Raw genomic sequence first — 27,276 nt, forward strand, 5'->3', positions numbered from 1 at the left:
TTGTTAATCATAATATTTCTTAGAATTCTGTTTGTTAATAATCAGAGTTTTGATAATTCTGTGTGTTAAAAACCATTGTTTTACGAGTAGATGAGAAACAAACCTTGAAATGAGACGTTAATAGATGAAATATGTCACCCTGAATTTAGTAAAACCAGTAAAATATAAAAAAGTTACTTCACAAAACAAACGACTCAGCAACACAAAAGTTGCCTTAAATGTCGATGTGATAATTTGTAGGTTGAAGTAAAATAACGTTTTTAATTTACTGACAAAAGAACAAATAGAAACATTCAGATAACTAATTTATTAAAAGAAAACGACACAAACGAGAAAAAAACGAAATAAAATGTGTTCACGTTCCGTGTCGTGCGTCTGACGTCACCACGTTGACCCTCATCTGCGGAAGTAAGCACGTGTGGAAGGAGTGGGTAGGTCGCTCACTCGCATGTTTGGAGGCCTCGAGTCAATTTCAGGTAATTTCACCGGTTTTTATTGAACATTCAGGATAAATTAAACAGGAACCACTGCGTAGAAAGTCAGCAGATGTTCGTTGATTTATAAAATGAGTGAATTTGACGTGTTTCCTGTCTGGAAGCTAAGAGAGAAACTTGTAAAACTAGTTAGCTGAATGGTTAGCCGGTGGGCTAGCAGCAAAACAGTCCGATTTAAAGCTTCGTCTCTGTCCCAGGATCAGATTTAAAGCTTCGTCTTTGTCCCAGGATCAGATTTAAAGCTTCGTCTTTGTCCCAGGATCAGATTTAAAGCTTCGTCTTTGCCTCAGGATCAGATTTAAAGCTGCGTCTCTTTTCCAGGATCAAATTTAAAGCTTCGTCTCTGTTCCAGGATCAGATTTAAAGCTTCGTCTTCCTCGTCATGGCCGTGAGAGCTTCGTTTGAGAAGAATAATGAGATCGGCTGCTTCTCCAAACTCACCAACGCCTACTGTCTAGTGGCCATCGGCGGCTCGGAGAATTTCTACAGGTGAGATTTTACCTGTTAGCATCAAACTGTGTGGTTTAGAAGCAATGTTGAGCCCAAAAACCATCAGGAGCAGCTACCCTCCTGCATCTGCTTTAATTTACCTCCTCTGTGCCCAAACCAGGTGTTAAAATGGACTTTAAAAACTAATTCAGCTCATATTCAGGTTTTCATTTGGAAAAAATGTTTTCAGCTCCTATAATGTGACTCAAATGTTATTAATGCGTCCAAATAACATGATTATAGCTGTAGAATGGTTGCTTCATTTCATCTATAAAAGCCATCTGTAAATGGTTTTAATCACGATTTAGTCTCTAAATATAGCTCATATAAGTGTCTAAAATCATCATTTTTTTGTCTCACTGCTTTTGTTACAATTATTTAGTTAAAAATAACATCAGAAATTCATAAAGACATAAGTTTTCTGTAGTCACAGACAGAAAGTTGTGTGTTTTGACATAATAACCCAGATAAAAGCAGCTGTAGATATAAACTGAGCAGAGCTAAGTTAGCTTCTGATGCTAACCAGAGTCTGATGTCATCCAGATGCAACCGGCGACTTTATGTAAGATGAAGGATTGTCAGCGGAACAACAACTAGATTCAGTGCTGAAGTCTGTTCTCTTGTTGTTAGTGTCCCTCTAGGCTACACATTTTACTGTAAACTGCCCTAAAAACTGCAGTTTTTCTGTATAATTTCATGTTTTCTGTGTGTTTGTGACGTTTATTTCCTCATTCTGACCTCCTCTAACCCTGAACTCTGCCCTGAATTAACCTCTTTCATTCATTCGTTATCTGCTGTTACATAACCACCATTGTGATCTGTTAAGAATAAAAAACAGCCGAGTTTCTGTGATTTCAGCTTCTTAAATGTGAATATTTTCATTTTTTTTTTCCTCCTCTGTGATGGTAAACTGAAGATCTTTGGACAGATTTGTCGTCTCTGGTGTTTGACTGACATTTTTTCTGCATTTTCTGATTTTTTTTTAGACCAAATAAACTCACCTTCAGTCAATTAACAGCCTTACTAATGCACTTAATACATTTTTGTTACGTTAAAAAAGGTGTCAGTGGGACAAAATCTGAGAAAGCAAGCAAATTTAATGTGTAAATGATGTACAAGTGAATGAATGTCACTGATTCAGGAGCATTTAAGAGCTCTGGAAATGCATTTAAAATGCATAAATATGAAATAAAATTGAACTAAACTATAGACACGAAGGATAAAGACCGCCACAGAAATACAAATTTAAAATTAAATAAAAAATGAGTTCATGTTTATCGGTGTGATTCTTATAAAACGTGCAGGATTGTTGTAAGTAAACAGTGACTGAATTAAACACATTAATGCTGTTTTTAGTATTAATCTGAGACATAAATCTGAGGTGAAAACACGACAGTTTAATGCAGTTAAGAGCTGTGTAAAAGCAAAAAATGATATAAATCACATGTAATATGACAAACTTAGTCTAAAAATGTTAAATAATTCAATAGTCATTCAAAGAAAAATATTTCTGTAGAATTAGAACCGTTTCACTCTTTCTGTTTGTTTTATTTGTGTACAAACTAAACTCAACCACCAAAATATGAAGGTTTGGGAAGAATTTGCCTTGAATAAGTCAAATTTAAATCTTGTAGTATTTTCTGGTCTAGATCTTAGTGTCAGAGTGGTGGAACCCACAACTCAGATACAGCCTTACAGTGGAATGTTAGAACTTTCTGGAAAACACTAAACTTTGAACACATTTTTCTCCAAACTACAGAAAGTGGATCAGACTACTCTGCTTCCAACCTTTATTGTCCAAGATGCTTCAGAAATGATCCAAAAGGATCCAAAATGACTTGAAAATGATCCAGAATTACAGAAAATTTTCCATTAATGATCTAAAACGACGAATATTAGCTCAGAATGACCTGAAATGAATCTAAAATGACTGGAAAATGATCCAAAATCAGTTGGAATTTCTCTCAAATGATTAAAAATGACCCAGAATGACTGACAATAAATTTGTCCAAGATGCTTTAAAAATCATCCAAAATGACTCAAAATTTGCCTAATGACTTCGAAATGATCCAGAATTGCAGAAAATGTGTCCAGAAATGATCTAAAATGATAAAAATTTGTTTAAAACATCACTAAAATTGTTCAAAATTACTTAAATTTGTTCAGAATGAAGTGAAAATGTTTAAAAATGACTGAAAACTTACCTTGAATACGTGCCTTATAAATTGATTATTTGGCCTCTGTCCTACATCACTTCCTGGTTCACTCCTCTATAAATAAACCCTCATGTTTAGGTTTTATTCCTTTTCTCAGCAGAAGTAGTGAAGTAAAGTTCACGTTTATGGCTTCACTATAAAAGATAAAAGACGAGGCGATAAAAACCAGTGAATCCAGAGTTCACTGATCTGATAAAGACGAGTGTCGAGCTGCTTTTTAGAGATCCTGAGGTGCTGGTGAAGTGTTAAACGGATTCTAAACTTTAGTTTTTCTTGTCTGCAGCGTGTTTGAAGGAGAATTATCAGAAACCGTCCCGGTGGTTCACGCCTCCATAGCAGGATGTCGCATCATCGGCCGGATGTGTGTCGGTGAGTCAACCTTCATCAGAACTCAGAGCTTCTCTCTGGTCCTTCTGGGTCTCTTTGTTGTTGTTTTTAGGTTGTTTTTGTTAATTTTGTACCTGTCATTATTTTGCATCTCTTTGTTTATTAAATTATTTCACAATCAACACAGCACAGGTTAAACATCTGAACCCTGAAACCTGCAGGATATTTTTCCTATTTTTTAGGTATAAAAACAGTCTAGTTTCTCTGACTGCAGCTTCTTAAATGTGAATATTTTCTGGTTTCTTTCCTCCTCTATGACACTAAACTGACTCTCTTTGAAATCTCTGATAAATTAAAACTTTTCTTCCACTTTGTGTCGGGTTGGACGGTCTGGCGGCCGAATGTTGGACGCTCCGGGTGTTTTACGTCCATGTGATTGGTCTGTTTGACTAAAGTGTCTTGTGGTGTGTTTGTGGTGCGTTCAGGGAACCGTCACGGCCTCCTGGTTCCCAACAGCACCACAGATCAGGAGCTGCAGCACATCAGAAACAGCCTCCCGGACTCGGTGAGGATGCAGAGGGTGGAGGAGCGACTGTCGGCTCTCGGTAACGTCATCGCCTGCAACGACTACGTGGCTCTAGTTCACCCAGACCTGGACAGGGTGAGAAACTAACTCTTCATTTAACCTCTAAACCAGACGTACTGCCTCGTCTAAGTTCTACTGAAGCACTGCAAAAAAATGCTCCTCTCAAATCAAGGAGAAAAAAAACTTATTTCAAGGAACTTTCACCTTGAAATAAGTGAAAAAATCGAAATAGAACAAATGAAAAAAGACTTGGTAAGATTTCTAGAAATACAATGTGATATTTAGAATACTGAGATCTTAAAATTAGCTGGGAAACTTATTTTAAGCTCTATTTTACCAGGATTGGCAAGCTTAGGTGTCTTAAAATAAGCCAAATATGCTAAAAAAAAAAAAAAAAAGCAGTTTTTCACTCAAAAACTGATTTTTTACTTTCATGTAACCTCATAATTTGAGATGTATTAACCCTCCTGTTGTCCACATTTACAGGCACCAAAAATATTGTTTCCTTGTCTGAAAAAAAATCCAAAAATTCAGCAAAAAAATTCCCCAAATTTCTGAAAATTTGCAAAACCTTCAGGAAGAAAATTTCAATAATTCCTTAAAAGTTTCCCTTAAAAATTTTATTTTTAAAAAATCACCCAAATTTGGCAAGAAAATTCTTGTAAATATATATTTTTTAAATGATTAAAAATATTCCAAAAAAATCCTAAAAATATCTAAAGTGATTCCATATATATCAGTAAAACTTCTGATATTTTCTTTAAGAACATTCACATAAAAATCAACCAAAATCCAGTTCTTAAAGAAACATTTTTTTCTTTTTTCCCCACCAAAAATGTTCAAAATGTCTCTTTTTTGTTTTGTATTGTGTCGTTTGTCTGATTTTTGTCATTTTGTGTCTCATTTGTGTTGTTTTTTTGTCTGACTTTTGTCATTTCTCTCATGTTTTTGTCATTTTGTTTCTTTTTTGTTTTGCTTGTTTTTTGTCAATTTTTGTGGCTTTTGTCATTTTTTTGTCTCATTTTTGTCATGTTTTGTGTTGTTCTTTTGTCATTTGTCTCATGTTTTTGTTGTTTTGTTTCCCAAAAATGTTGAAAATGTGGACATCAGAAGTTTCACTGTGAAAATACATATTTTTCCACATTTTCAAACTTTAAAATGAGTTAATTTGACCCACAGGACGACACGAGGATTAAACTTATTTTGAGTTTTCTTGTAAAATACAACTCAAAACAAGGTAATTTCCAGATAGTTTGACTTAACAAGATATTTCAGATGCGTTGTCTTAAAACAAGTCCCTCCATCTGTTGAAATGTCTCTTGTTAAGTGAATTTATCTTAAATCAAGTGGGATGAGACATTTTGACTAAAAATAAGACAAACAGACTTGGTAGGATTTAGAGTTTTTACAGTGTAACAACAGCGTTAACTCTGCGTCCATCAGGAGACGGAGGAGATCCTGGCCGACACCCTGAAGGTGGAGGTTTTCCGTCAGACGGTGGCTGAGCAGGTCCTGGTGGGTTCCTACTGCGCCTTCAGCAACCAGGGAGGGTTGGTTCATCCCAAGACGTCCATAGAAGATCAGGACGAGCTTTCGTCGCTGCTGCAGGTCCCTCTGGTGGTGAGTCGAGTCTTCAGGACGTTAACTTTATATCTGAGAGGAGAACGGAGTTAACTCCATGTCAGAGCTGGAAGTGTTGGTTTAAACCAGAGGAGTCAAACTGATTCTAGTTCAGGTTCTCCAGTAAAAGCACAGAATAGAACCACAGCTCCTAATGGTTCCTTTGTTTTAGAGCCAAAATGTTCACATTTAAGGAATTATCTTTTTACTAAACATCATGTATTTTTGACTGACAACAAAACTTTGTCAGTGTTTTACTCCTGAAGAAAATCATGTTTCCATCTAGAGGAGTTTGGAATGAAGTAGAACTTCTGTATGTTTCTGATTTTTCTGCTGATGTTCCTGAAATGTTTTCACTGTCATCTGCTGCTGGAAGTAATGGAGGTTCACATAGTTTTAGTGTTTTATTTACGTCCAGGCGGGTACAGAGAACCTGATGGGTTCTAAACTCTATTTTATTTACGTCCAGGCGGGTACAGAGAACCTGTTGGGTTCTAAACTCTATTTTATTTACGTCCAGGCGGGTACAGAGAACCTGTTGGGTTCTAAACTCTATTGTATTTACGTCCAGGCGGGTACAGAGAACCTGTTGGGTTCTAAACTCTATTTTATTTACCGTCCAGGCGCGGTACAGAGAAACCTGTTGGGTTCTAAACTCTAATGTATTTACGTCCAGGCGGGTTACAGAGAACCTGTTGGGTTCTAAAACTCTATTTTATTTACGTCCAGGCGGTTACAGAGAACCTAGATGGGTTCTAAACTTAGTTTTATTTACGTCCAGGGGGTACAGAGAACCTGTTGGGTTCTAAACTCTATTGTATTTACGTCCAGGCGGGTACAGAGAACCTGTTGGGTTCTAAACTCTATTTTATTTACGTCCAGGCGGGTACAGAGAACCTGTTGGGTTCTAAACTCTATTTTATTTACGTCCAGGCGGTTACAGAGAACCTGATGGGTTCTAAACTCTATTGTATTTACGTCCAGGCGGGTACAGAGAACCTGATGGGTTCTAAACTCTATTTTATTTACGTCCAGGCGGTTACAGAGAACCTGATGGGTTCTAAACTCTATTGTATTTACGTCCAGGCGGGTACAGAGAACCTGATGGGTTCTAAACTCTATTTTATTTACGTCCAGGCGGGTACGGTGAACCGGGGCAGTGAGGTGATCGCTGCAGGGATGGTGGTCAACGACTGGTGTGCGTTCTGTGGTTTGGACACGACGAGCACCGAGCTGTCGGTCATTGAGAACGTCTTCAGACTCAGTGACTCGACCCAACCTTCAGCCATCGCCACCAGCATGAGGGACTCTCTGATAGACAGGTAAAACACCAATACACCTGGAGAACCTTTAGAACTCACTGATAGACAGGTAGAACCTTTAGAACTCTCTGATAGACAGGTAGAACCTTTAGAACCCACTGATAGACAAGTAGAACCTTTAGAACCCACTGATAGACAGGTAGAACCTTTAGAACTCTCTGATAGACAGGTAGAACCTTTAGAACTCTCTGATAGACAGGTAGAACCCACTGATAGACAGGTAGAACCTTTAGAACCCACTGATAGACAGGTAGAACCTTTAGAACTGTCTGATAGACAGGTAGAACCTTTAGAACTCTCTGATAGACAGGTAGAACCTTTAGAACCCACTGATAGACAGGTAGAACCTTTAGAACTCTCTGATAGACAAGTAGAACCTTTAGAACTCTCTGATAGACAGGTAGAAGCTTTATAGAACCTTTAGAACCCACTGATTCCAGGTGGTTTGTTCCTCCTGCTGCCTAAAATAATGGACTAATCCTGGAACTTTCTGACCGTGAAAGGTCGATCGAAGCTGTTTATTTCATGAATACCATCAGGTTAAACGTGGTTCTAACTTCCTGTTCTGCTCTCTTTAACTTAAACGTGGGTCTAACTTCCTGTTCCACTCTCTTGTGTCCAGCATGGCGTAAAAACCTCCAGCGTTCGTTTCTGTGATCATGAAGTCAACAGGACCTGGTTTCTTCATCTTCTTCATCATCCTCAGTTTGTCCTGAGCACCGAAACCAGAAGCAGGTCCAGAAGAAGAAGAAGCTTTCCACGTCTTTCTGTTGTTCTGCCTCCTTCCTGTCCAACCGTCAGCATCAGTTCAACGTTTCTGAAACGTTTCTTGGTCTGAAATCAGCAGAAAACCAACAAACCTGATTCCAGCTTTTGGTTTGTCTCGTTTCTGCAGATCAGGAAGTTAAACAAGACGAACGGATGAGAAACTCTGTTTATTCTGTCTGTAAAATAAAGTGAGTCGGCCTCTTTTTACCCGTTTGCTTCCGTTTGTTCACGATTCAGAGCAGAGTTCAGCAGGAGAGACAATAAATTAACACATAAAGATCTAAAAATCACATTTTAAACTGTTTATTCCCTCTGACTCCAGTTTAACTCCAGTTTCATGATGAAAATGCTGCTTTTTCAGGTTTCTGGTTTTATTTAATGATTAATTATTGATATTAAGAGGAATAGTTTTTTTTATCCTAAAATGTTGGAAAACAGTCAAAAAGTTAACTTTATGGTGCCATAAATGTCCAAAAATCAGCTTTTAAACCCGTTTATTCCCTCTCTGTGATTTAACTCCAGCTTGAGTATGAAAATGCTGCTTTTCCAGGTTTCTAATGGTGTTTAACAGAAATAAATTATATTCTGAGGATTTATTGTGTTGAAAATAGTCATAAAATAAACATAATTGGTCAAATTAACCATAAACATCCTAAAATCTAAGAAAAACACGACAACATGAGAAAAAGAAGTGAGTCTTTTAAAGGCAACACTTTTATTTCTTGGCAAATGCTTTGAGTCTGCTGCAGCGTCTATTTACACTCTAAATAAGAACAGCTGATTATATGATCGCTGATACGCACACTGTTTACATTTATCTTCAGTTTTTGGTTTGGGAAAAAAACATCTAAAAATTAAAAACAAATCATATCCAAAGTCAAATCAAAGTACATGTATATAAAAAAAAAAAAGAAGGAAAAACATGCATCAGGAGCTTTTTTCTGTCTTTAAAGTGAAGTTAAAGAAAAGGCAGACGGATGACAGGAGCAGATAAAAAACAAGAAAATCCTAAAAAAAACTCTTTAATATTCAGATAAATTCATGTGCAAAAGAAGCTCATTCATTCCTACATTAAATACGGTTTATTCTACGCTACTGTAGTGTTTGACAAGCTTTTCTTACTGGATTTATTATTAATATTTATTATTATAACCTTCCAGCTCAGGAGGAAAAACGGGGGATTAAACACAAGATTAAATGATCCCAACCAGTAAAACTCTTTTCAGACACTTCATCTTTCTGTTAAAGTTGCAAACAATTGACGGGACTTTGATGCCTGTGAGGCGATTTGCGGAATTAATTTTCCACATTTTAGCACCGAAACTGATTCAAAAACGGCAGAAAAAGGAAAAGAAGCAGTTTGAAGTATTGATCAGAAACTGAAATGTTTTAAAAATCTAACTTTACTGCGATGAAAACAGAATTTAACAGGTCGGAGTATCACCAATAATGACAGTCTCAATGATGGTTGTTTCCAGATGTTTAGGAGGCTTTCCTCTAAATTAAAGCAGCTGTCCCTTTTATGGATCCTAATTAACTCAGAGGAAATATTCCTAAACATTTCCTCTAAATTAAACCAAACAGTTTGTTGCTGTGTGTTTTCCTCATCATGGAGACAGGATGGATCATTTTTGAACTTCTAGTCAAACTTTTCTTCCCTCAGACGGCTGAGAGTTTAGTTTGATCTCTTGCAGCAGATTTAGTTATTCTGTTCTATAAACCACTTCCTGTGCTGCAGATGTCATGTAAAATAACGTGAAACTTTAACTCACTGATGGAGCAGAAACGTTCGGATCTGGTGTCTGAAAAGGGCTTCACCTTTAGGCTGGATGGGAGTGAATCCTTCATGCTTCCACCTGATTGGTCGCTCTAAATGGTGAGTCGTGATGCTGTTGTGCTCTTTAACAGATGGTGGCTAATGCTAATGCTAATGCTAGTTCCCTTGTGTGAGTGAGAGCTGACGGTATCTTTACAGGGAGGTGAGGAAATATTGCACACGGAAGGTCACCGCCGACAGTAACCGTGGAGAACAACGGTAACCGTGGAAAACAACGGTTACCATGGAGCCGGACGATAACCATGGAGAACAACGGTAACCGTGGAAAACAACGGTTACCATGGAGCCGGACGGTAACCGTGGAGCCCAACGGTAACCGCTGACTCGGCGGTAACCGTGGTACCAGACGGTAACCGTGGAATCTGACGGTAACCGTTGAGCCTGCGGTAACCATGGAGACAGTCCGCTGCTTGGTAGCTTCGGGCTGACGGTAAACGTGTGATGAAAACAAACGCAGAGCTACAAACTAAAGTAGGATTTAAAAACAACGTGAGTTAAAAAAATGAGGATGGAGCTTCCAGACGGAGGAGGACGGAGTCTGAGCCTTTAAAGTTCAGCTTCTCTAGAAGACATCTTCTAAACTCCACCGGCTGGTTCTAAATGAGACCTCAGGAAATGAAACAGCTCCTCAGGCTTTAATGGGACTGACTGACCATAGGGAGGAGGATCAGACCTGGACCAGACCTCCATCAGACCTCCTAGCAGCCGAAGGTCTCCTGAGAGGCGTAGACCATGTAGAGGAAGCCGTCCTCGTCCCTCTCCTGCTCGTAGATCTCAGAGATGGACGTGGAGACAGACACCATGCTGTGCTGGTTGACCAGCAGGAAGAAGGCCTGGGTGGGGTTCAGCTGCAGCCGACGTCTGGAGGAGGACGAGGAAGGATAGAAGGAGGAGGAGAAAGAGAAGAAGAAGAAGAGGCAGATGAGGAAGAAACAGAAGAAGAGGAGTTAGTGCGGCTGTTAACATCTAAGCTTTCTGGTCTAACTTTCTTCATCATTTTGTCATTTATCCGTTTCAGAAAAAACTCCAGGATCAATAACATGACTGAAGACATCCACCCTGAAAACACCTTAATGTTATTTTAAGTTCATTTATTCACAGCGGAGACATTTAGAGTTAAATTCCGTTTAAAGAGCAGCAAAAACATCGTGATTGGTGATAAAAAAAACAAGCTGACAAGTTTCACTATCGATGATCAGACCCTAAAGTGTTGTGAAACGTAGATATTATGGATTAAAATTCCACTAAAATGACATAAAATAACACTTTAACTGATTAAAATACACAGAAAGGCTGATTAATGTCATACTACAGCCTCCTGAGGATCATAGAGACAAGAGAAGATCTTAAGGTTTCTATTTTTCAGTCCACGAGGACAACGTTTTAATTCATCGTCACACCGTTATTATTAACGTGGACAGAAACAAAAATAGGACTTGAAGAGAATTATTGTCGGTTATTTTCTTCCATTATTAGTTGTCAGGTTGGATCAACAACTTGATGCCTTCAGACGTCCAAAAGTCCCAAAATATTCCAGGTTCAACTATTTAAGATGAGAAAAACCAACTAGTTCCCATCTGGAGGTTGTGACCAATGAGGGAGCAGCAGCAGGTGATTAGTCCTCTAAAAATCTCAGGTGTGGCTGCAGATGGAAGCTTCATGTTCAGGAATGTTGCTTTAATCAGTTTTTGGGACATTTTGAGCAGAAACTGACAGATTTTGTTGGAGGAACATTTTTAAAGCATTTTTTCAGCTTTCGAGCTCCAAGAAGGAGGAACTTCAGCCAACAGGTGAGAGTTTAACATCTGAATTTAACCTGCAGGACCTCAAACTGTTGCTTTCTGTTGAGTTATTTAAAGCTTCCAGTTGCTGCATCATCAGATTTAAAGTTCACCGTGATGGATGCAGGTTTACTGGAGAAAACAATTTAAAAAAGGGAGAATGTTTTTAAAATCAGTGAGAATAAACAGCTGTTGTCCTTTAAATCTACTAGAACTTCTCATGTTCAGGAACTAAAGCTTGACTGAAGACATCTAACATAACAGCATCATAGAACTGAAATATAAATGAAGGCATTTAATTTATTCTACTTTTACTGATTGGTTTAAAAGGCTCAGACAGAAACAAGCAACGGATTAAATTCTCCCACCAGTAAACTAGAAATCTTTGTTTTGATTAACCGAATCTAAAATATAAATCAGATTTAGAAGTTACAAAGGTCTGTCTTTCAGTTTCTGTATTGAATCTACTATTAATTTCAATAGTTTTGTCTAAATTAGAGTAAAAACTGCCCGTTAAAATCTGCATGAGTCAAAAATAACTTCTTTAAATGTCTGATTTTGTTCAACTAACAGTCTAAAACCCTCAAATGTTCAGTTTACAACAGTAGAAACCAACAGAAAGTCACAGATTTACAGAAATTCAGCTGATTTTCTTTTGATTAGGTAACATAAGTCATGATTTTAGTGGAAATTTATATATTTTTTAACATTTCTTTCCTACTAAAACAACCAAATGATGTGTTTTTTGCACAGTGCTTCATTTATGATATTATTTTATGATATATTTTGCCTGTTAAATCTAACAACTGCAGCTCCTACAGCTAAAATAATGCACTGGGCCATATTTCAGGAATATTTCCATGCATTCAGCCCTGGGTTATAGCTGCTAAATCAATAAACTGATGAATGACTCAGCTTTATTTCTCAGAAGCAGGACGCTCGCTCAGGTCTTTGAGTCTTTTAGTTGCTCAACTACAACTTTTTAATGAGTTTATTGCTGTCAAACACATTTCAAACTTTTAATCAGAAAGTTTTATGGCCTTTTATTTATCACATTTAATCATTTATTTTTACTGTATTCATGTGTTTGTCTGCCTAACATACTATTTCCCAATTTGTCTTTATCTATTTTTCAATTATTTTTAATATATTTGCTTTTATAAATTGGTTTTCGCCATTTTTACTTAACGTGTGCATTTATCTTTAATTATTTTACTGGTGCGACAAAAAGAAAGTTTAATTTAAACTCTCCCCAGATTAACTTGTACTTTTATTCAATGCAAGAACTGAAACTGATTTTCATTATTGATCCAGATCTTGCTCTTACTAATCTAGAAAACGATCTAAACATGCTATTTACATTTTCCCAGAGCTGGTTTTGTTCCATAAAATATCTAAGATTTTCATAAATAATGAAAAAAACTTATCCAAAGTTGTTTAAATCAATCCAACTGGACTTAAAGAAAGTTCCTTGAAGACGTTTCACCTCTCATCCAAGAGGCTTCTTCAGTTCTGGTGGTGCTTGATGATCAACCACCACCAGAACTGAAGAAGCCTCTACACATTTTGCTTGTTTAGTTGACTAATCTAAATAATTACAAATAATAAACACAGCTCTCCCACTATTGGTAGCTAGCTTTTTTAAAGCTTTATATTTTCCAGAGTTTTTTGTGCTTCATAAAAAGTCAAAAATTTTCATAAAGAAAAAAACTTGCATTTAAAAAGCTGGAACCATCAAACATTTGCTGTTTGGAAATTGATAAAGAAAATTGTTATGAATGATTGTTTCACCTCCATTTAATACCACAATATAGTGTTTTGTACGTATGGATTTAACTAAAGTAAGAACTGTAGTTATATTTCATTTGGATGCATCTTAATGTCAGGGAGCTTCACATCTTTTTATTTAGTTTTTAAAGACGTCTAAACGGAATAAATGCAAACTTCAGGATGTGAATCTGAAGTTTATCATCATCAGCTCCGCTCTCATTTTCAGCTTCTACTTTCTCAGATTTCACCTCCTCGTCTCGTCTTTCGTTTTCCAACAGCAGCCTTAACTTTTGGCTTGACGTTAATCTGAGCTTCTTGAAATGAATCTCCGACCTGCTGACTGTCGGTAAATCCACCGAGGTGCGACGGATCCGCAGCAAATTAACTTTTATGACTGATTTACATCTTCCAAAAAAGAGGTGCCTTTTGTATTTCTGCCTCTTCAGCATTTACGGCTGATAATAATCAACAATAAATTACGGTTTATTAGATTTCTGCTCTGCTGGACGGTAAAATCCTAATTTACTGGACTATTATTTTGGGAGACTTCGTTCCTCATCTCTTTGGTTTGGAAGCAGCTCTGAGGACTGTAAACAAACTCAGCAGAAACCTGTTCATGTATGTAAACAGCAGCATGTCACGCTAACTGACAGCTCCACGTGTACGTCCACATACCAAACATGCATCAGTCGACGGTTCCGTGTTTACCTGATGATCTTCACCAGCTCGCTCATGTTGACATGATCAGGAACCAGGAACTTGGTCTTGTCCAAAACAGGAAGCTGCTTCTCTCCCTTATACCTCTCAATGATCACCTGCAGATGGAAAACACAACAAACTGTCGGTTAGTGAATATATTCAGAGAAAAATCATTTAGAACCTCTATGTGACTGTCTATAATTAGTTTTACATAGAGACAAATATTATGGGATGAAAATATGTAAGTTTAGAGATAATCAAATAACTACAGAACAGGATCATAGATATTTAACTACACGGCTAGACTTATGGACAGACGGCTGATTACATGGTTCAAGTCTAAAAAATAGGGCTAACAACACAAATAAAGCCATAGGAAAAGGCCAACTACAAAGCTAAAGACATAGAAAGAGCTAATTGTACAGCTAAAGTCACAGAAAAACAGCTAGCAACACAAAACCACAGAAAGATGCTAAATGCAAGGCTAAAGTCACTGAAAGAGCTAACTACACAGCTAAAGTCATAAAAGACAGCTAACTACAAAACTAAGAAAAACCCAGAAAAGGCAAACTACATAGGTAAAGTCATAGAAAAACATCGAACTACAGAGCTAAAGTTAGAGAAAATGGCTAACAACACAGCTAAAATGATAGAAAAACGGCTAACTACATAGCTAAAGTCATAGAAAAACAGCTAACTACATAGCTAAAGTCATAGAAAGACAGCTATCTACACAGCTAAAGTCATAGAAAAATGCTAACTACACAGCTAAAAATAAAAGACAGCAAACTACACTAATATCATAGAAAGAAGCTAACTGTCACATAAATGCTATTTGTACAGCTGAAATCACAGAAAGAGGGCTAACTACATAGCTAAAGTCATAGATGGACGGCTACCTACACAGCTGTAATCACAGATGGCTAACTATGAAGCTAAAGATGGAAGAAAGATAGCTAACTACACTAAAATCATACAAAAGAAGCTAACTGTTGCAGAAAAAGCTATTTGTACAGCTAAAATCACAGAAAGAAGGCTAACTACTGAGCTAAAGTAATAGAAAAATGGCTAACTACACAGCTGAAGTCATAGAAAGACAGCTAGCTACATAGCTAAAGTAATAGGAAGGCAGCTAATTACACAGCTAAAGTCACAGAAAGACAGCTAGCTACATAGCTAAAGTAATGGAAAAACAGCTAACTAAACAGCTGAAGTCATAGAAAGACAGCTAGCTACATAGCTAAAGTAATGGAAAAACAGCTAACTAAACAGCTGAAGTCATAGAAAGACGGCTAGCTACATAGCTAAAGTAATGGAAAAACAGCTAACTAAACAGCTGAAGTCACAGAAAGACAGCTAGCTACATAGCTAAAGTAATGGAAAAACAGCTAAACAGCTGAAGTCATAGAAAGACAGCTAGCTACATAGCTAAAGTAATGGAAAAACAGCTAACTAAACAGCTAAAGTCATAGAAAGACAGCTAGCTACATAGGTAAAGTAACAGAAGGACAGCAAACTACATAGCTGAAGTCATAGGCAGATGGCTAAGTAGCAGCTCATCTTAGCTAAAACTTAAGCTAAGTTTAGGTACCTATTTCTGTACACATTTTGGTTATTTAGTTGGTTAATTTAAAGAATTAAAAACAATAAACAGAGCTCTCCTGCTAAGGGCAGCTAGCTTTTTCTAAGCTAGAATAGTTAGCCACACATCTAAAGTCAAGTGAAGCCTAGCTGTGGAGTTAGCCGCAACTAGCTTTGGCTAAAACTAAAGCTATATGCTATCTGTAAATGACAAAAATACGTTTTGATGACGTGATATTTTGGTTATTTGGACCGTTACATCAATAATTACATGAAGTACAGCTACATAATGGCTAACCTCTAGCTAAAGGTGGCTAACGCAGCAGGTCTCTGTAACTGGGATCTCATCTTCGACTTGAATTTCATGTGATGTCGTCATCAAACCTCCTTTCAAATCACATACTGACTTGTAATGATGGGAAACATAATAATAATAATAATAATAATAATAATAATAATAATAATAATAATAATAATAATAAATTTTATTTGTAAAGCGCTTTTCCAAAAACTCAAAGACGCTGTACATAGAATACAATAAGATAAAACAAAACTGTTAATTAAAATCAGTAGATAGTAAAACAAGTTCAAGATAAAATACAGAATCACTTAAGGAAAGCAGATCTAAAAAGGTGAGTCTTTAAAAGGGATTTAAATGTGGTGAGGTTGGTGCAGTCACGGAGGGCATGGGGGAGTGAGTTCCAGAGTGTGGGGGCGGCGATGGCGAAGGCTCTGTCCCCCCAATGTCGCCGGCTGGTCCTGTGCGGGATGGAAAGGAGGTTTGTGTGGGAGGAACGGAGATTCCTGGGGGGGGTGTAGGGGAGGAGCAAATCGGTAAGGTAAGAGGGGGCAAGATTATGGATGGACTTGAAGGTGAGGAGAAGCAGTTTGTACTGGATGCGGTGTGAAATGGGGAGCCAGTGGAGGTTCTGCAGGACGGGGGTGATATGGTCATGAGAACGGGTTCGGGTGAGGAGTCGGGCAGCAGAGTTTTGAATGAGTTGAAGTTTATTGAGGACTTTGGAGGTGGAGCCGAAGAGAATGCTATTGCAGTAGTCAAGGCGGGAAGTGACGAAGGCATGAATGAGGGTTTCAGCGGCTGAGAAGGAGAGGAAGGGGCGGAGACGGGCGATGTTGCGGAGATGGAAATAGGCAGTTTTGGTGATCTGATTGATGTGGGGTTCATAAAAACATAAAAACACTTAGTTCCTTTCAGCTATGGATTAAAAACAATGCTAAAGCTAATGTTAATTTCATGACAAACACCACTGAGCAGACACTCTGTTGGCAGATTGTTCAAATACAGACTTTTTATGTATTCTGTGGATTTCATAGTAATTATTTTTGATGGGTAACACAATTTAAATACACATATATGTACTTCTACATGCCAGAACATACATGATGCTCCAGACATCATTGTTTTACAGAACAGATAAATATGATTAGAGCTGAAAAGCAGCTTACTGGGATCTTGTTGGGGTGCTGCTCACGGATCTGCTGGACCTCTTTGCATCGGTCAGCTGTGGACGAAAGAACAAAAAAAACAGTCAGCAACAGCCTTTAATCAAAAACACACTTGTTTTTAACCCTTAAAAAGCTGTAATTTCCTCTCTAATGCCACCAAATGTATCCAAACTGCACTTATTTTCCATTTTTCCTATAATTCTTTTGTCTTAAAATGTCTTGTTTTGTTACAAAATCCAAAGAAAAGCTCCAAGTCCTCACATGTTAGAAGCTAAACACAGAAACTATTTCTATTTTCTGCCTAAAAAGATTACTTAATCAACAAACTATTTAATTTAAAATACAAAATAATTTCTAGACCATGACAATTTGTTTTGATCATAAATTAAAATACTAGATTGTTCTTTGTTCTTTTGTCATTTTATGTTTTCTTTTTGTCTCACTTGAGTTTTTCCTGTACATTTTTTTTGTCATATTTTGTCTCATTTGTGTCCATTTTCTTGGCACTTTGTAACTTTTTTGCCTAACTTTTTGCCTCTTTTTTTGTTTCGTGTCATTTTGTGTCTCATTTTTGTAATATTTTGTCTTATTTTTGTTGTTTAGGTCTCTTTTTGTCTGGCTTTTGTTTCACTTTTTTGTCATTTGTCATCAAAATGACAGAATTCAGACAAAAAAAACGACAAAAACAATATTCGGTTTTTCACTTAGAGGACTTTGAATTTGATTTCTTGTGGAGCTGAACTACTAACTAAAATAATGTCATGTTTTATATCTATTATTGTCATGTTCTAGTTTCCAGTTTAACTTTAATACACAAATGTTCTGTTTACATTTGGTACCGTGCTGCTTCACAGCGACAAACTGAACTTAAACGGTCATTTCGCTTTATTTGGAGGAAATTAGAACAATCAAGTAAATACCTGATATAATCATGAATAGTGTTTCTATTAACGTCCCACCCATTTCTACTCTATCCACCTCGTTAAAACCAAATACTAAATCCAGAACCAGCTTCGTTTTCTGCTGTCAGGAGGTAATATTATACCGGAGACCAGGAGCCGAACGGGGACATCCTGTGTCCTGATCCTGCACTAATATAATGCATTTAATACATATAATAATAATAATAATAATAACACATTTAATACGTGTAGGAGGAACATCGGTCTGCTAATTAAACCAAATAAATGTGTGTTTACTGCTGCTGGAGGCCTTTTATTCGTGTTCTGCTTGTCATTTGTCCATTTTTCTGTCATTTTGGGCCTTGTTTATATCATTTTGTGTCTCATTTCTGTCATTTTGGGCCTTGTTTTTGTCGTTGTCTCGTTTTTGTCATTTTGTGTCATTTTTTTTGTTTTGTCTTGTTTTTGCCGTTTTGTGTCTCATTTCTGTCATTTTGTCTCGTTTTTGTTGTTTTTTTTCTGGTTTCTGTCATTTTGTGTCTGAGGGTTAGATGCTTGTCCAGGTGTATATAGGAGGGCTAGATGCTTGTCCAGGTGTATATAGGAGGGCTAGATGCTTGTCCAGGTGTATATAGGAGGGTTAGATGCTTGTCCAGGTGTATATAGGAGGGCTAGATGCTTGTCGAGGTGTATTTTCGGTGTTTTGCTGCTGCTTATTCACAGTTTATTTCTCAGTAAGGCTGGATTATGCAATGGTCGGACTGGGCTCCTCCTTCCCCCAGTTCAGGGCTTCAAATTACACCATAAATCACAGAACACGTGTACTGGATAATGTGTCAGCACATGTTGTTGTCCTTAAAGCAAACACTGGACGCTAACAGCTGATCTGAGGCCCTGATGAGCCGCTGGAGGCCTTTAAACGTCCACTTAGACACACGTAATATGCTGTTTATTAGCTTTAATTAGCACCGTAAACATATAATCTGTTAGCCGGACGTCCTGAGGGGGTTTCTGCTTCTTTCTGTTGCTGTAGATGTGAGTTTAACCCTGCTGTTATCAGCCACAACAAGAACAACAACAACAACAACACAATAGCTGCGCTACTGTCAACATTCGGACTAAGCTAGGTGGCTAACGGGCCGGCTAACCGCCAGCTCTGCCGCCTTCTTACCGAATGTCCTCCGCTGTTTGAAGGGTCTGTCGGACGGCATGCCTGTGTGGGGGTCGTAGCTCGGCGACGGCCCGGTGATAAGCGGCTCGGAGCTCCGGTAGTCTCGGTGTTGTCGGTGCTGAAGGAGCCTCGGTGTCTCCGGTCGGTCTGAAGCTCGAGCCGCTAAACAAAGCCAGTAAACCAGGCGCTGACGTCACTGGCCGCTCTTAAAGGGGACGTACAGCTTTTTTTTTTTGACCGACTTTATTTATAAGACCGTTATTAATGAATTATTACACCGGAGGGTACTATTATTATTATTATTATTATTATTATTATTATTATTATCATCATCATCATCATCATCATCATCATCATCATCATCATCATCATCATCATCATCATCATCATCATCATCATCATCATTATTATTATTATTATTATTAATAATAATAATAATAATAATAATAATAATAATAATAGTACTAGTAGTACTAGTAGTACTAGTAGTAGTAGTAGCATCATTAATATTATTAATTTATTATAACATTCTGGAGCTTCTACCTGCTGCAAAAGTTATCAAAACCAACTTTATTATTATTATTATTATTATTATTATTATTATTATTATTATTATTATTATTATTATTATTATTATTAATAATAATAATAATAACAGTAGTAGTAGTAGCATCAATTTATTATAACATTCTGGAGCTTCTACCTGCTGCAAAAGTTATTTAAACCAACTCTATCATTATTATTATTGTTATTGTTATTATTATTATTATTATTATTATTATTATTATTATTATTATTATTATTATTATTATTATTATTATTATTATTATCAATATTAATAATAATTATAAAAGTAGTAGTAGTAGTAGCATAATTAATTTATTATAACATTCTGGAGCTTCTACCTGCTGCGCCACTCATTAAAACAAGCTTGATTATTATTTTTATTATTATTAGTATTATTATTTTTTAATTGTTTATAACACCATGGAGCTTTTTCCTGCAACACTGGTTATTAAAACCAAATTTATTATTATTATTATTATTATTATTATTATTATTATTATTATTATTATTATTATTATTATTATTATTATTATTATTATTAATATTAATGAGGAAAAAGTGCAGAATCTCTAATCCAGGTTGGTCTAGTGTCTCCATAAAGTTCCTGTCAGTGTTTATCTATGGATGGATCCATGTTTCTACTAAAATCCAGTCTTTGGTCCACATTTCTCCAACTGTTGAGGCTCTAACATCAGTAGAATCTGATGTGTTAAAGTTTGACCAGACAAGGTTCCAGTTTTTAGATGTTTAGACTAAATGTTGATGTGGACTCATTGGTAGGAAACAGAACCTGGTGTTCATAGAGGTCTAGATGTTGGTGTTCATAGAGGTCTAGATGTTGGTGTTCATAGAGGTCTAGATGTTGGTGTTCGTAGAGGTCTAGATGTTGGTGTTCATAGACGTCTAGATGTTGGTGTTCATAGAGGTCTAGATGTTGGTTCGAAATTGCTTTTTTGCACTTTTTTTCCCATTTCCAAGGACCAATAATTAAAACTGTGTTCTCTTATGGATCCATTCAATCCTTCGGATCTACAATAAACTTTTCTTTTCTCACCACGTTTCATGGCTGCTGGAGTTTTATTTCTGGAGATACTGAACCATTAAAATGGCTTCATGGGTATTTGAGAGTAAAAGTAGTAAAATTTTCAGGTCTGAAGACACAAAATCCTCAAAACTCAGCCAAAATATTCGATATAATCTGAGATGGTGCATTAACACTGCTGTTAGAAATAACACAAAATGACTCCATAACAAAAACTATCAAAAAATAATCCGACCAACATCAGAAAGTCAGAGTTTATGAGCTCATTCTGTTGTCAAATTAATGCGACTTTTAGTCTCAGAAACGTAAAAACATATTCATCTACCATCAAATAAGCTAAAGTCAGGAGTTTGTTAAACTCTTCCAAAGCTACAATAGAAATAAAAACACAACATGAATCCATTTTGGCTTTTTTAATGTCTTAATTAGTTACAAATAACCAACAGAGTGTTTGTAATGTCGTCCTCTACACTTCATGTCTAAATAAATAACCCCAGTTTTCCACCAGGATGCTGAGAACTCTGCAGATGTTATCTTCCCTCCTCCAGCTTCGTTTCTAACAGCAGTTACAGACGGTGAGCTGAAAGGAGAGCTGGAATGCTAAAACATGGAAAAAGAAGTGCGCCTGCAGGCCGACCATCCGTTTTTAAGCTTCTAGTGAACAGAATCTGTAGGTTTATCAAGGACGAGCTAATAAAAAGTTTGGCCGTTTTCTTTTAAATACGAATCAAAGAGTGAAGAGTGGAGCTGCAGCTACTTCAATCTGACGGGTTCTGGATGACGATCAGGAAATAGTCCTTATCTGGGAAGAAAAACACAAGAAAGTTTTTAGAGGAAGCAACACGAATGTCAAAATAAAACCTCACACAGGTTCAAACAATGTTTCCTAACACCTCAAAGCATTGGATTTAAAATGTTTTCCTCGATTTAATAAAACTTTTCAGATGCTTTTTGTGTAATTTTTCCCTAAAACCAAAGACTTGATTATTTAAATTTAGAAAATATCTCAGAATGAGTAAACAAGACTTAGAATCTGACCAAACGTTTCATTAAAAAATCAACCAGTTCCTCCCCCAGAACCTCCTCAGAACATCTGGTTCTTCATCTCCAGCAACTTTATTAATGATCAGAGTTCTACCTTCATGCTCTGAATATCTCCAGAGTTCCAGTCCATAGAGGAGAATGTCCCCTGGAGACGTTGTTGGTAGGTCTGCTCTAGAACTTTCTCCAGTTGTCGGTAGGTCTGCTCTAGAACTTTCTCCAGTTGTCGGTAGGTCTACTCTAGAACTTTCTCCAGTTGTCGGTAGGTCTACTCTCGAACCTTCTGCAGTTGTCAGCAGGTCTACTCTAGAACTTTCTCCAGTTGTCGGTAGGTCTACTCTAGAACTTTCTCCAGTTGTCGGTAGGTCTGCTCTAGAACTTTCTCCAGTTGTCGGTAGGTCTGCTCTAGAACTTTCTCCAGTTGTCGGTAGGTCTACTCTAGAACTTTCTCCAGTTGTCGGTAGGTCTACTCTCGAACCTTCTGCAGTTGTCAGCAGGTCTACTCTAGAACTTTCTCCAGTTGTCAGCAGGTGTATTGTAGAACTTTCTCCAGGGGACGTTCTCCTCTATGGACCTCAAGGACCTGGAAGTCTGGAAATATTCATAGTATGAAGGTAGAACTCTGATCATTGATGAAGTTACTGGAGATGAAGAACCAGATGGTTCTTTGTGGTAATTTTGATCCATTTAGTGGAGATTTTATGGCTTTGTGAGATTCACTTTTTTTTGGTGATTTTGGGTCTTTTTTTGCTACTGTTGTCGCTTTTTGTTGTATATTTACCGCTTTTTGTGGTAATTTTGCATCTTTCGGTGGAAATTTTGTCTCCTTTTGTGGTATATTTAGCTCTTTTGTGGTATATCTACCTCTTTGTGGTCATTTTGGGTGTTTTGTTGGAGATTTTTGTGTCTTTTTGTGGTCATTTTGCATCTTTCAGTGGAAACTTTGCCTCCTTTTGTGGTATATTTAGCTCTTTTTGTTGTATATTTAGCTCCTTTTGTGGTATATTTATCTCCCTTTGTGGTCATTTTGGATGTTTGGATGAAGACTTTGTTTTCTTTTTGTGGTAGATTCACTATTTTTGTGGTGATTTGGGGCCATTTTGTGATAATTGTTGGACTTTTTGTGGTCATTTGACATTTTTTTGCTTTTTGTGATATATTTACCCTCTTTTTTTTGTGGTGATTTTGGGTCTTTTTGTGCTGATTTTGTGTTTCGTTGCGGTAATTTTGGTCCTTTTCGCTGCACTTTAAAATGGACGTTGTGGTTGCAGAGTGAACCATAAAGAGGATTTCATCGGGGAGTTTATCTGACGGCACTCAGCTGTTGGATAAACTCTCTGGTCTTGGATGTGATTTTCTGAACTGGATTTCAGCCTCTAAGATCGGCAGCATCATCATCAGCTGGTCGGTCAGGATTTTATGCAAAGTTACACAAATAGATGCGAAGTTCTCCGCAGATGTTTGTGGTTTTGAATGTCTCCTAGTTTTACTTTCTGTCTCCTGTCAGATATTTTCTCTTCCTATTGCTCTAAACAGGGCTGGGCGACATAAAGGTCATTCCAGAACATTTTACATCTCACCCATCAATGTAGAAAATACTAAAACATGCAGTAGTTGAGTAAATGTTCTTGTCCTGCAACCAAATCTATAAAAATTAGGAGAAAAGAATGATTGAAAATATTTTTTAAAATACCAAATAAGTCTGGAGTCCCCTAAAATTGCCATTTTTCTCTTGTCCAGCCCCCTGATGACCAAACTGAATCTCTAATAAAACAGTTAGAATCTAGTTTAAATCTCCTTTGTTTGGTTTTATTTTTCATTGATGTCTTTTGTAATTGTGGGAACATTTTTTCAATCAACATAATATTTAAATAATAATAATTATGGATAGAACATGTCCCACAACATGTTGTTGATGTTTTTGTCATTTCATGTCTCGATTTTTTTGTTGTTTTGTGTCTGGAGTTTGTCTTTTCTGTCTTGTTTTTGTCGTTTTGTGTCTGGTTTTTGTTGTTTTGTGTCTTGTTTTTGTTTTTTTGTGTCTTGTTTTTGTTGTTTTGTGTCTTGTTTTTCTCATTTTCTGTCATTTCTGACATTTTGTGTCTGGTTTGTATCGTCTTGTATCTTTTTTTGTCATTTTAAGTCTTGGTTTTGTCTTTTTGTGTCTGGTTTTTGTCATTTTATGTCTCGTTTTATTGTTGTTTTCTGTCATATTTTTGTTGTTTCATGTCTCGTTTTTGTTGTTTTGTGTCTCGTTTTTGTCATTCTATGTCTTGTTTTTGTCATTTTCTGTCATTTTGTGTCTTGTTTTTGTTGCTTTGTATCGTTTTTTCATTTTCTGTCTCGTTTTTGTCATTTTATGTTTTGTTTTTGTCATCAACACCATGCAACAGTTTTCCTACAGAATGGGTAGAGCAAAGCTATGTCCCCTCTTCAACATTAGCATGGATTAGCAACCCTGTTGCTGTGATTAGAGTAGGGTTAGCGAACAATACAGAAAACATGAAATAAAAATGCGACCATTGATGTGTAAGCTGAGCCAATCAATACCTATTATTGATCAATACGGAGCAGAAAACTGGAAAAGAGAAGGTTGATTCTCTTTTCCAGGATCTTAGGATCTGTTTCTGAACCAGATGTTCTCTACATCTGGTTCATATGAACTTCAGATGTATTTACTGAATCAAACATTCAGATGTCGCTGTAAAGGGTCGCAGTGTTTTTTTTCTCACCCGGAGCAATCATGATCTCGTTCTTCTTGGACCGGACCCGGAGGAAGGTGAGGTCGTTCTGGGGGTCGATGTCTCGGACGGTGCTTCTAGCCTTCATGACCAGCTGGTGGATCAGACCAGCATACTGCACCGTGCTCGAGTTGTCCAGAGTCGTCTTCACGGGAATTCCTGAGAGCAAAATACAGAAACAATCAGATTTACAGACAAAATACATTAAAGGACTATGTTAAAGGAAGTTTGTTTTCATCTGGAGCATCACAACGTCTTTCTTGGACGCTTTCTGGGTTTTTCAGCTCAAAGCTCAGTTTCCCTTCATTACTGAGATTTTAATCTTAGATTTCCTCAGTACTTTTTAAAATTTTTGGTAAAAAACTCAAACCTCCTCTGCAAATGTTCTGTCATTTTTCAGAGACGATTTGTTTCAGCTGATCTTTCCTGGAGGGCTTGTGTTGCTCTACTTTTCTCTTTAAACCATCCAAAGGTGTTCTATTAGATTCAGGTCAGGACGCAAAGTTATTCAGATCGTACTTTCTTTGTTCTTGTGAAGAGACTCTTAGTTTTTGGATGTTCTCCTGCTGGAATCTTCTTCATCTGGTCAGCCAGTATTCTGGTTCCTCCTCAGACCTTCATGCTGCATCTAGAAATGTCTTCAACACCTTCTGACCTCATGCAGCCCCAGATCATCACACTCCCACCTCCGTGCTTCACTGTCAGGACTCTGCATCCACTGTGGTAGTCCTGCTCAGGTTCTCATCAAACATCTGGACTCCATCTGAGTCCAACTCATTGATCTTCATCTGACCAAACAATGTTCTCCAACATCTATCAGGCTTCTTCTCATGTTCTTCAGCAAACTTTCATCTGGAAGTTTAGTTCTGAGCAGCAGCCAGGTTTAGTTCTGGTCCTCCGTCCATAGAGGTTGATGTTCTGAAGGTTCCTTCACACTGACTGAGCTTCACACTAACTCTGGTTTCCATGGAGAACCCCTGAGCCAAGTCTGAAGCAGCTGCCGTCTGTTTTTACAGCTGGATGGAGAAAGTAGTTCACTGTCTGTGGAGTCATTTTAGGAGCTCTGATTAGTGGTACTATGACTCCTTCTGTTCCTCCTGATTAGTGGTACTATGACTCCTTCTGTTCCTCCTGATTAGTGGTACTATGACTCTTTCTATACCTCCTGATTAGTGGTACTATGACTCCTTCTAGGCCTCCTGATTAGTGGTACTATGACTCCTTCTAGGCCTCCTGATTAGTGGTACTATGACTCCTTCTGTTCCTCCTGATTAGTGGTACTATGACTCCTTCTATACCTCCTGATTAGTGGTACTATGACTCCTTCTGTTCCTCCTGATTAGTGGTACTATGACTCCTTCTAGACCTCCTGATTAGTGGTACTATGATTCCTTCTATACCTCCTGATTAGTGGTACTATGGCAGATGGATTCACTTTAGTTGCTTTCAGTTTTTACTTCAGAACCTGTACTTTCAATATTTTGGTTCTAAAATATTTTTGATTGTTCATTGGAGGAAAAACTCTTCTCTTCAACATAGAAATAATGCAGTTGTTGAGCAGTGACAGCATTTATAATAATCTGACTTGAAAGAAGTGTGGTGAGTGTTTTTCTATAACAGAACTAACATAGATCAATGGTAGTGGGTGGGGTTACGGTTGCTAGGTAACAAGAGGTGTCACCTGTAAACACCCAAAGAAACAAACTACTAAAATCCAGCTTAATTAAAGTAGTTTTACCTTCTGAATTGACGATGATGATTCCCTGAACTCCCTTCTGGCCCTGAATCCTCTTCAGAGTTTCCTCCACTTCAGCCTGACAAAACACGGGTTAGCATTTAACCGGTCAGCTTCGTTTAGTTTAAAAGTGATTTAAAACCAAGAAAAACGCCAGAAACACAACATTAGATCCGTTCAAATGTCATCAGTGCCAGAAAACCAGCAGAAGAACTAAAAGGTTCAACTGACAACGCCCGACTAGATAAACAAGCTAGCAACAGCTAACATTTTACCAAAATCCCCCCAGATTTAACTTCACACAAGCAAGAGCCGCAAATAGATCATGAACCAGATTATGAAATAAACGTCCAGTAGCTGTTCCATCCTACCATGGTAGATATGTGAAGAGAAATCCGTGTCAGAATCTGGTCTCCGAGCTCCGCAGGGTAGCAGCTAACGGCTAACTGTTGTTGATGACAGACGAAGAAGAAACAACTTCCGGGGCAGCGGAGGCGCTGTACCGGAAGTTGTTTCTTCTTCGTCTGTTCGAGGTCTCGGAGAAAACTGGAGGGATTCTTAAACTTATTTATTATTAATAATAATAATGATAATAATAAAAGGAACACTAATAAAAAAACTAGTGCTATTGAGTTATATTAATAACATCAACTATTACTACAACTGCAACCAGAACCAAAACAACAATAATAAATACAATCGCCACCACTATGCCTTCTAATCAATATTATTCATGTTGATACTAAACATTAATATTAATAATGCTAAAATACTCTTATAACTCCTGACGATGATGATAATCTAAAAATAACAACACTATGACTACTATTAATTATATTAATTAATACCTTTAAAATGACAACAATGCTAATAATAATAATTACAGAAATAATAATGCCAATGTTCTACAGGTCGGCTGACAATAATATCGCGAACTGCCAAAACTTGAATTTGTTGTTTTCAAGACTTTAATTCTGGGTCCAAATACAAAACTGAAGTTCAGAATAATGAAAAATGTTTTTTAATGAATTGTTTTCCTTAAAATCTGCCACAGAAAAGAAACATGAAAATGATTAAAAAGCATTTTATTAGAAAATTTGGTTTTTAAATTTTTTTTGAA

At 37.2% G+C, this 27,276-nt stretch overlaps 3 protein-coding genes across 4 annotated transcripts; 1 reads left to right on the forward strand and 2 right to left on the reverse strand.

Moving 5' to 3' along the window:
* The first annotated feature begins 374 nt into the window (after nt 1-374).
* eif6 (eukaryotic translation initiation factor 6) lies at nt 375-8,029 on the forward strand. 2 transcript variants are annotated; one of them, XM_023270793.3, is made up of 7 exons: nt 375-476; nt 847-983; nt 3,483-3,568; nt 4,012-4,187; nt 5,556-5,732; nt 6,870-7,054; nt 7,677-8,029. In XM_023270793.3, the coding sequence occupies exons 2-7, from the start codon at nt 877-879 to the stop codon at nt 7,684-7,686; spliced, it is 741 nt and encodes a 246-aa protein (XP_023126561.1). In that variant the 5' UTR covers nt 375-476; nt 847-876; the 3' UTR covers nt 7,687-8,029. The 2 variants fall into 2 exon arrangements, with proteins under 2 accessions (XP_023126561.1, XP_035804327.1); XM_035948434.2 differs by having other exon boundaries at nt 381-476; nt 816-983.
* Nucleotides 8,030-8,514: 485 nt separating this feature from the next.
* On the reverse strand, nt 8,515-19,206 carry map1lc3a (microtubule-associated protein 1 light chain 3 alpha). Its single transcript, XM_023270798.3, has 4 exons — nt 19,031-19,206; nt 16,958-17,013; nt 13,919-14,025; nt 8,515-10,520 (listed from the first exon to the last, which is right to left on the reverse strand). Exons 1-4 carry the CDS (start codon nt 19,068-19,070, stop codon nt 10,358-10,360), a joined length of 366 nt encoding a protein of 121 aa, XP_023126566.1. The 5' UTR covers nt 19,071-19,206; the 3' UTR covers nt 8,515-10,357.
* A 1,831-nt stretch (nt 19,207-21,037) lies between these two features.
* On the reverse strand, nt 21,038-26,650 carry dynlrb1 (dynein, light chain, roadblock-type 1). Its single transcript, XM_023270795.3, has 4 exons — nt 26,528-26,650; nt 26,160-26,235; nt 24,413-24,580; nt 21,038-21,441 (listed from the first exon to the last, which is right to left on the reverse strand). Exons 1-4 carry the CDS (start codon nt 26,528-26,530, stop codon nt 21,398-21,400), a joined length of 291 nt encoding a protein of 96 aa, XP_023126563.1. The 5' UTR covers nt 26,531-26,650; the 3' UTR covers nt 21,038-21,397.
* Nucleotides 26,651-27,276: the final 626 nt, after the last annotated feature.

This window comes from Amphiprion ocellaris, chromosome 5, assembly GCF_022539595.1.
Source record: "Amphiprion ocellaris isolate individual 3 ecotype Okinawa chromosome 5, ASM2253959v1, whole genome shotgun sequence".
Taxonomy (NCBI): domain Eukaryota; kingdom Metazoa; phylum Chordata; class Actinopteri; family Pomacentridae; genus Amphiprion; species Amphiprion ocellaris.